This window comes from Pseudophryne corroboree, chromosome 9 (genome assembly GCF_028390025.1).
Source record: "Pseudophryne corroboree isolate aPseCor3 chromosome 9, aPseCor3.hap2, whole genome shotgun sequence".
Lineage (NCBI taxonomy): Eukaryota > Metazoa > Chordata > Amphibia > Anura > Myobatrachidae > Pseudophryne > Pseudophryne corroboree.
This window is the reverse complement of record NC_086452.1, coordinates 468916399-468926230: the sequence shown is the minus strand read 5'-3', so window position 1 is coordinate 468926230 and position 9832 is coordinate 468916399. Positions and strand designations below refer to the sequence as shown.

Here is a 9832-nt window from a genome sequence, read left to right as displayed (position 1 = left end):
CCACAGCTGCTTGTAGCAGCTTCCACTATCCCGGACCCACGCCTTTTGGAAGGGGGGAAGGGATGTGGATAAAGTTGTTAAAAATATAAATATATTCAAAATAAGTGTGGGAGTTCCAAACAAGCCTTGTTAGTGCGATGAGCATAGAAAAAACACTGAGGAACTCTGGGATATGGAGGGGAGGAGAGTTCTAAATTTAAAAATTCAGTGCCCTGTTCCTGCGGAAGCCGTCCATATCCCAAGAGTACTCCAGTGACCCCTAGTGGATGAAAAAGAAATAACATGTGCGTTGCTACCTCTACTCTAATTTTTCCATTCTGCTCTTTCTTAAAAAAAAAAAAAAAAGTGTATCCCGGTACATCCATGTCCCAGTCATGAGTCTCATTGCACTAAGACTCCGCAATCACCACAATATCCAGATCATCCATTGTCACTATCAAAAATTCCTCCTGGGATTTAATCTCCCAGTGTCTTGCTTCTGCAGCTCTTTATCCTAGCCACGTTCAGACATTTAAGTTGCAATTACCTGGTCTCAGATGTTGCTCAACTGTTTAAGTGTTCAGAAAATACACTTTGTGATTTCAACACTCGAGGCACAAAGTGACTGGCACCTACTGAACAGTCACTCACTTGTCACCAATACAATGTGACTGCGTCCACTGAGCGTAAGCGACATTTTTAAACATGGAGACGAGTCTTCATCTCCCAGCTCGTCCGCATATCACTAACTGCCGGGCCTCCACTTATTAATAAAGATCATTACAGTCACCGCGCTGTACACATCAATCTTTATTCACTTTACATCATAGTATTAAAGCTATGGCAATTGCTCTCATCTCCAGTAACAATGAAGGTGTGCAGTCATTTATTCAGCCCGAGAAACAATGGTATAAATCAATGTAAAAACACAAATATTATAATTAAAAAATAAAATTATTTACAGTAAAATGGGCGAGTCAAAAGCAATAATAATATATATATATAAAAAAAAAAAAAAGTATTCTGAAACCCAACCAAACCATACAATAGAAAAACAAGATCTATGAACTAATCAGATTTAGCGTCGGATGGCAACTATGCATGTAATACCTGCGTGACCTGTCTTCTGTTCCTCGCACTGCCCCACCCCTCTTCTGCTCCTCCCTCTCACACTGCCCCACCCCTCTTCTGCTCCTCCCTCTCACACTGCCCCACACCTCTTCTGCTCCTCCCTCTCACACTGCCCCACCTCTTCTGCTCCTCCCTCTCGCACTGCCCCACCTCTTCTTCTGCTCCTCCCTCTCGCACTGCCCCACCCATCTTCTGCTCCTCCCTCTCGCACTGCCCCACCCCTCTTGTGCTCCTGGGTCTGAATCCTCCCTAATTAAAGATGGCTGCCAAAAAGAAGCACATCCAGTGTTCACCTACAGAAATACGAAAACCATGACCCTCAGGTTTTCATCTGGGTGGGGGCTTGAGGACCAGAGGTAAGTAGTCCTGTATTGGAGGTCATCCATGGGATACTGAAAAGCGGCCTATTGTAAATATATTGTGTAGTAAAATACTTTATCCCCAAGTGCAGGGAAACCACACCTGGGCCTTGAATGAACACCAGATAGGCGACGTCCACATAAACGACACGCATTCTTCTGCTCTGATATGGAGATGTGTAAGAGAAGAGAAACTTAATTCATCAATACCAAATAAAAACAATAAAGGACTAACTTAAACATTCTACTTAGGTCACATGTTTAATACTAAGAAATTAAAAAGAGTTGTGAATGGTCAAAACAATAGACCTAGATTGCTACCGGTCTGGCGAGAACAGTCTGACCACAATCCACGGTATCATCAGGGGGAACACAAAGGGATCAGCGATCCCTATTACAGACACAGTCTGCGGATGGTTTGCACAACATCACACGTTCAGGAGGTGCTGTGGGAAGCTTAAACAGGATGACTTCTAAATAAAAGTACATATCCGCAGCTCTAGAGAAGCCCTTCCATCTCTTTCATAAAGGCTTCGTACATATCGTCCTTGGTCTGCACCGGCATCGGTGCTCCTATCTTGGGACCAGCTTTGGCCACCGGCCTCGTCACCTCCTCCTCTTGTTTCCTTGATTGAGGAGCGACACCTGACCCTTTGTTCTCCCTGCGCACACGGAGGGCAGTCGGGACAAACCGAGTCACCTCCGCTTTAGGATTTGTGATCTGCGGTTTGGCGCTGATCGTGGCAGTGGCCTTCTTCTCAATGGTGGCCCCGCTCTCGTCTGATTTGGGTCTCTGTATTAAGCTGGGAGGTGCACTTAGCACACCTGGGTTTGCCACTGGTGTCGGAGGATAAAGGCCTGGGGGTGCCGAGCCGGGAGGAGGACCCAAGGGAGGGCGCAACATTGGGCGAGGAGGAGGGGGCATACCTGCGGAGCAAAAAAAAAACAGGCGCATGTTAAATGAAGGGGGGGGGGGCAGTAAATTTTTTTTGTCTTCACCTTCTGGACAAGAGATTACATGAGTGGACATACTTTCCATATCCACACACAGAAGATCGATGTAGCAAAAGTAATGCAGGACAAGTTACCTGGGGGTGCTGGCGGAGGCAGACGTGGGGGCGGGCCACGTGGTGGGGGACCTGGTGGCAAGCCAGGAGGAGGACCGGGAGGGGGGCCAGGAGGACGGCCGGGCGGAGGTCCTGGTGGTAACAGGCGTGGCGGTGGGCCACGAAGACCAGGGGGTCTCAAAAACGGAGGCGCTCCTGTGGCCGGTAGAAAACATAACAAGAGTCAGCTGCAGGGTTTCAATAAATACATTGTGCCCTTTACAAGAAACAAAAACATTGTTCTAAATATCTATTCATATAGGTCATAAGCACCTCAGTCCCTTAACCCGTTAGATAATGTTACACTTTGTTCTCTACGTGCCCTTATAATTCCTCCAAAAGGTTTTCTTTTTTTCCCAGGACAGACAGTGATTTATTTGGTAGAATACTGAATGATACATCTGTGAATTTAATTTTCCCTTGGTACTACCAACGCACATTAAGAGACGAATACTGGTGATAGAATTATACCTAGCTTCTGAGGAAGCGCTTGTTAGTTGACTTGCATAGCTCACAATAAAGTACAGTTCCACTGTGCACTCTCTCTTCCCCAGAACAATTTTATCTCCCCAAAGTGACCCCCTGTCAGTCTCTCCGGGGTGTGATAATCCTCTCTAAATGCAATAAATTGGGGCTGTGGCCTTATGGCAGGAAATGTGAGTGGCGGCGTTTTTTTTTTTTTTTTTGGGGGGGGGGTATTTTATGACAATTTGGGGGGATGGCCTTATCGGGTCCATATTTGAGGAAAAGAGGACGACTCCTTCGCTTGCTCGTAACCCAGAGGGATCTGGAAACTTAAGTCCACTAAATAACACTCCCCTGTGAAAACAGCTCCTCTGGGCGTGCCAGGTCACGTGCGACTGAGCACCGGGTGTTTTTTTATATCTTAACTAATAATACATTCTAGTCACAATGTCAGCTGAACTATGTACATATTTTGTCAGGTTCATACCAGACTATAAGTATCTCCCACACTCACTGTCACCCCTGCAGCAGGTTTCCATGTTATCTAACTAGACACGCAAGTACTTTCTACAGAAATACACTGCTGAGATTGGTCTGTGTCACAGCAGCTCATATGCAGTGTCAGCTTCTGGAACCCTGAGATTCCACCTGAACAAGGTCCTACAGAAGACAGAGGGAGTTTAGGGTGTGTGTGTGTGTGTGTGTGTGTGTGTGTGTGTGTGTGTGTGTGTGTGTGTGTGTGTGTGTGTGTGTGTGTGTGTGTGTGTGTGTGTGTGTGTGTGTGTGTGTGTGTGTGTGTGTGTGTGTGTGTGTGTGTGTGTGCGCACACTAAGGGACTGTAGCTCTGTGTGCGTGTGCTACAAAGATTACCAGGCGGTGGTCCTGGTGGCATTCCTGATGGTGGTCCGGGAGGCCGAAGTGGTGGAACTGGTGGTGGACCGAGGGGAGGTGGTCCTGACATGATAGAGGGTGGCATCTGCAGCGGTGGTGGCGGCACATTAAGAGGTGGAGGCACTGTAATGGGTGCCTTGGAGCTAGTTTCCGACTTATCAGCTGTGGACTCCTCTGTACGCTGCTCGTCCTCAGAGCCGGAATCCTCATCGGATGATGAGCTGGATAGATATTCCTCCGCGTCATTATCCTCGTCTTCCTCCGTCACCTCCTGACCTGCAGAGTAACATCATTAGAACATGTATGTGTCATACCCACATATAGCTACACCGTACTTATCTACACCAGGGTGTAAGTGGCTCTCTATAGCTGTGGAACTAAAAGTCACAGCATGCCCTTATGCCTACCTCTGGTTCACATACAACTGGGTTAATAACAGAAAACATTGTGACTGGAGGATCTGTTGCTATACTGTTCCTGTACAAACTGGCGCTGCCACTATGAGGCATGAAACTGCAACAGCAAAAGCAGGAGACACCGCAGAGCGACAAAGAACACAAGGTCACCTTCTATTCCACCTCTGTCCTTTGGCTTACATAAAACTGGGTGGGGTAACCGTCTAATGGCCAAACTCATCCAGCACCATGTGTTCTATGCCCATTCTCTCCGGTGTCCCCCATTGATGAAAGAGGAAAACCTGCCAAGGAACAAGGTTTTGCCCCAAAATATGAGAATTCTGCAGTTGTGCGACTGTTGCCACTCGCTCTGCGGATACTGGTGGTCATTCCGAATTGATCGCTAGCTGCATTCGTTCGCTGTGTAGCGATGAGGCAAAAAAACGGCACTTCTGCGCATGCATAGCAATGCGCGTTGTACTATTACAACGACCGATGTAGTTTCACACAAGGGTCTAGCGAATCTTTCCAGTCGCACTGCTGGCCGCAGAGTGATTGACATGAAGTGGGCGTTTCTGGGTGTCAACTGACCGTTTTCAGGGAGTGATCGGAAATATGCAGGCGTGGCTGGGCGAACGCAGGGCTTGTTCGTGACGTCAAAACAGGAACTGAACAGTCTAAAGTGATCGCAAGCGCTGAGTAGGTTTAGAGCGACTCAGAAACTGCACAATAAAAAGAACTTTGTAGCCGCTCTGCGATCCTTTCATTTGCACTTCTGCTAAGCTAAAATACACTCCCAGTGGGAGGCGGCATAGCGTTTGCACGGCTGCTAAAAACTGCTAGCGAGCGATCAACTCGGAATGACCACCACTGTAACAATACACTACAGTCAATTTGAATTGGTGGCAATGGGCTGCTCCCAGAAGTAAAAGGTCAGCATTTGGGGAAAAGGAGAAAGGCTGTACGTTACAGATAGGGACACTTTATAATAGTTACAGAATAACTTACCAGCCATACGTAACATCATGGCCTGAAGCGGGGTCAGATCCTTCACGCTCTTCTTCCTCTTTTTCTGAGATTTGTCCGTAGCATCAGCAAAACGTACGTTGTGACCTGAGGGTGAAACGTGCGCAGTCAGACTCTCAGCAATAGTGTATGAACGGGAACGATATAACCAGTATGAATACCTTTCATAATGATCTGCAGTTGTGAATGAATCATGTCACCGTTCATTAAGAACCAGTGTGTATTATAATTAATAAACTGAGAATATGGAGAACATTACATGTCACATTGACTCTGACAAATCAGCACTCAGCCAGTGACCTGGCCTCTGTGTATGGCCAGAGAGACACTCAGCCACTCTAATCTTCCAATTACAGGACAGTAAGAGGGGAACATTATGAGATGTACGACACGTGACACTGATCATTAGGGATTAGCAAGAATCACTCCCCCTCAATGTAATTAGTGTTTACAGTGATTCCTTTTGCAAGTTTCCCTGAAATATTCCTTGAGTTCCTGCGAGTAATTCAAATAAAAGTAAAAAAAAAAAAAAAAAAACCCTGAAAACGAGGAACCACGGGTACCCTTCCCTGCCGGCACCAAATTAAAAACTGGCTGGCCCAGGGCTGGAGGCGGGGTATAGGGGGGAGAGTGCCCTGGGCTACTGGGTAATTGAAATTAACTGTTAGGTGCCCAGACTCCTCTCCAAGCTAAATCCTGTGCCCCCTAGTAGAGGAAAAATAAATTAGAATTTTACCTTATGGGGATGATGTACTATGCCATGGAGAGAGATAAAGTAGCAGCCAATCAGCTTAACTGCCATATTACACTGTGGGGCAGATGTATTAACCTGGAGAAGGCATAAGGAAGTGATAAACCAGTGATATGTGCAAGGTGATAAACGCACCAGCCAAGCAGCTCCAATATGTAAATTAACAGTTAGGATCTGATTGGCTGGTGCCTTTATCACCTTGCACATATCACTGGTTTATCACTTCCTTATGCCTTCTCAAGGCTTCATACATCTGCCCCAGTGTTTGAAAAAAGACTATTAGGAGCAGACTGGTTTGTGCTTTTTTCTTCTCTCCAAGGCTTAGTACATCTGTCCCCATATTTTCTCCTAGAGGAACATAATCCTAGAAGATATGAAAAGTTTCTGGACCCCAAAGTGTGATGATGTCAGTGCAGAACATAAGGCAATGAAAGGTGGGTTTGGTGCAGGTGATGCTTCTGGGGTGAAGGTTGAGACTCGCCTCCCTTCTTGTCGCTGCTGTTTTTCCTTTCATCCTCTCGCTGAGCATACTCTGTGCTGTCACTGTCCCTTCCGTCCGACTGATTGCTGTCACTGTCCTCGTCGCTGCTGCCTTCATCCTCCTTGTCCTGTTCCATCTCATTAGCGTAACCCTCATCGTCACTTGAGCTGGAACCATCGAGACCCCTTTGTCCTGCATGGAACACAAGCCACAAACTGATCATTAAGAGCAGCAGAGTAACACCACACAGATTTAGAAAGGGTTTGATCTGTTGTTTATCACAGGGCAACAATACTTTCAGGCAAAGGAGTTGCATGTGATAAAATGTACATCCAGCTACGGATGAAAGAGTCACAAGAAAGTGCAGTTACTTTTAATGAAGCGCAGTACCACATTACAGCCAGAGGGTGGCACGTTTCCTTCGTGTCCATCTAGAATACGTATTGCCAAAATGATCACAAAAGTTTGAGGATGCATAACAATGTGTATGCAGAGGAGAGGACAACTCTTTATTCTGTGTTAATGATCTATTACAAAGAGAATAATCGTAGGAAAGTTTTCTGCCAGACACCAGCAGGAGATCACAGAGGCAGCAGGGTCAGGACTTGCTTACCGTTCAAATATGGATACAAAAACCACTGGCGTTTCTAGAAGGGGTGCAGTGTGTGCAGTGCACACGGGCCCCTGAGTCCAGAGGGGGCCCCCACCGAACACGCTTCACCCATTTTTAATATACTTACCCCTCCGGAGTCCAGCGCCGGCATCCGCAGCGCTATCAGAACCCAATGAAAATGGCTCAGCGGCCATTTTCACGGAGTTCTGCGCATGCGCAGTAGAGCAATCTCAGGTAAAATGGCCGCCGCGCCATTTTCCCGGAGATCTGCACATGCGCAGTAGAGTCTAAGCCCTCTAGTGCTCAGACTCTACAGCGCTCCGGGCAGAGGGGGTCCGAACGGAGGAGACTGAACATGGGCCTCCTCCTCTCTGATTAAAGCGCACCTCACAAAAACACAATACTACAGGGAGCTGTGCTGGAGGAAGTGATTAATTCCCGTGATTCAGGTCTATATTATGCTCATGTACACTGGCTCCTACATGCGTGTTACCGGTCACCCCTGTGTCCTACGCTACCTCCTGTGTAACCACCCAAGGTCCTCACCTCCGTCCGGGCTGTATCGCTCATCTTCCCGCCTCCTCATGATGTTCTCCAAAGCAAACCCGACTTTACGCCCATACATCTGCAGTACCTGGGGCGGGGGAGGGCCTGGCGGCGGTCCTGGGGGCTTCTTGCCTGGGGGTAAGCGGGGAACTCCATGGCCTGGTGGGAAAGGCAGGGAGACACCGCCTCGCCCAGGGGGTCTGGAAATGGAAGGCAGACAGATGTAATGAGAGCTGTGGTTAGGCTACGTTATATATCGGCGTTCATGTACATTTCTCTCTGCAGCACACCGGTACGTGCGGTTACTCACGGTGGGGAAATACGACACAATCGTACCTCTAATCTAACAGCATTATGACGGTGGCTACTAGAGCTTAGCTTTTACCCGTAAGCAGAGGTCTTCTTCAGGATGGATGGCGGCTGGGCTCCTGGCAGGGGAATGTCTTGAATCAGAATATTGGACGGAGCGTGGGGCAGGTCTGGCAGTGGGATGCTTTCCACCTCCACGTGCTGGGCGTTCTGAGCACAGAAAAACACTCGTTACTGGCTGGTCCTACACAATAATAGGACTTCAATGTAAATAATAAATGTTCCCCTCTGGGCTAGAAACCAATAAACGTGAACATCTTACAGATCAGAACGCCTTGCAAAGAAAACATTAACAATTTCTATCATCAAATAACAAAGCATATTTATTTTTTTTTACTTTCCCAAAATTCACTGTAGTAACAGCATCTTATATGGGAGGGGGCGTCATAGCAATCCCAATTCCGGTAACTGCCATAGATCAACACATACAAGCCATCAATTCACACAAATTAATACAAAACCTTCAATTTCCATCATCTGTGTCAAGAGCGTATCCAGATGTAGTCATATACAGATGTGGCTCATTGTCGCAGCGATGTGTACGCACGGGCAAGCTGCATTATATGCGGTGGCTGCTCATGTAAATTAATGGGAAGCACGTTCGCGGGCACACTAGTCGCTCCCTCCATGCCGTGATGCGATGGGTGAGCTTGGCTACTTCTGTATATGTACGCCTTGTTGGATAAAGAGCGCTATATAAATAAAACTAGCATTTGCCCGCGGCTTCGCCCGCGTGGCTATCTAGAACTGCTCATCTGAAATAATTTTACAAAAACAGTAGTGCCATCTAATATTGTGATGTATATTATTTATTTAAAAAAGGTCTTTGTAAACAATACAGGGTGATTCAAAAGTCGCAGTCCACCCTTTTGCTTCAAAAACTGTGCAGGAAATGGGAAAAATGAATACTCCAGTAAGGTATGGGTGAGGTGGGCTATCTTTTAGGGTATGTACCGAACATGGGCGCCATCTTGAAATCGGCCATCTTGAATTCAAGTCAGTTTTCCCATTTCCAGCACAGTTTTTGAAGCAAAAGGGTGTACTGCAACTTTTGAATCACCCTGTATTTGCAGCTTATCCTTAAGGGATTAACACAAAACTATGCTTGGGGCTACTAACTCATGAGAAAGCCACATAAGGCTGCCTATGGGAGAAGCAGCTGGTCCCGGGATCTACGCCTGCAGCTCTGAGCATTTTGTCCCTGCGACCGTATACGCAATAATACACAGTAAACCACAAAATCCAATTCAAGAGAAAATCAATCTCACACTCCAGTCTAACTTCACTGTAGCCAAACAAATATTATCTTGTAGATCCCACATCCGTTGCTAGTTAAGCTACAGTAACACTGAAGGGTTGCAAGTAACATGACCAGCGACTATGCTATGTAGTATTTGTCTTGGTGCGCCATCTACTGGACTGACATGAATACTTTACGAGTCAAGATAAGCTGGCTGATTAATGATTAATATATAGTAGGATTTTCCTGTGAAATAGTTCTTGAGATATTATATATATATATATATATATATATATATATATATATATATTTATATATATTTATATATGCATAAATCAGGATTTTGGTACTTACCGATAAATCCCTTTCTCCGATTCCACAGGGGACACTGGAGCGCAGTTACAATGGGGAAATATTAGGCAGTAACTGGGAGCTGGCACTTTAAAATTCTAACACTGTGGCTAGCGCCTCCCCTACTAT

At 46.4% G+C, this 9832-nt stretch overlaps 1 protein-coding gene across 2 annotated transcripts in view; it reads right to left on the bottom strand.

Moving 5' to 3' along the window:
• Positions 1-771: 771 nt before the first annotated feature.
• The window catches only part of WBP11 (WW domain binding protein 11), a 34794-nt gene continuing 25733 nt past the window's right edge, over positions 772-9832 (bottom strand). For both annotated transcript variants that reach the window (XM_063941346.1, XM_063941345.1), the window contains exons 6-12: positions 8129-8262; positions 7744-7943; positions 6585-6776; positions 5335-5439; positions 3911-4207; positions 2558-2731; positions 772-2396 (exon numbers count right to left, since the gene is read on the bottom strand). In XM_063941346.1, the coding sequence (XP_063797416.1) occupies positions 1969-2396; positions 2558-2731; positions 3911-4207; positions 5335-5439; positions 6585-6776; positions 7744-7943; positions 8129-8262 (1530 nt within the window). In that variant the 3' untranslated portion in view covers positions 772-1968. The remainder of the gene's footprint in view (positions 2397-2557; positions 2732-3910; positions 4208-5334; positions 5440-6584; positions 6777-7743; positions 7944-8128; positions 8263-9832) is intronic.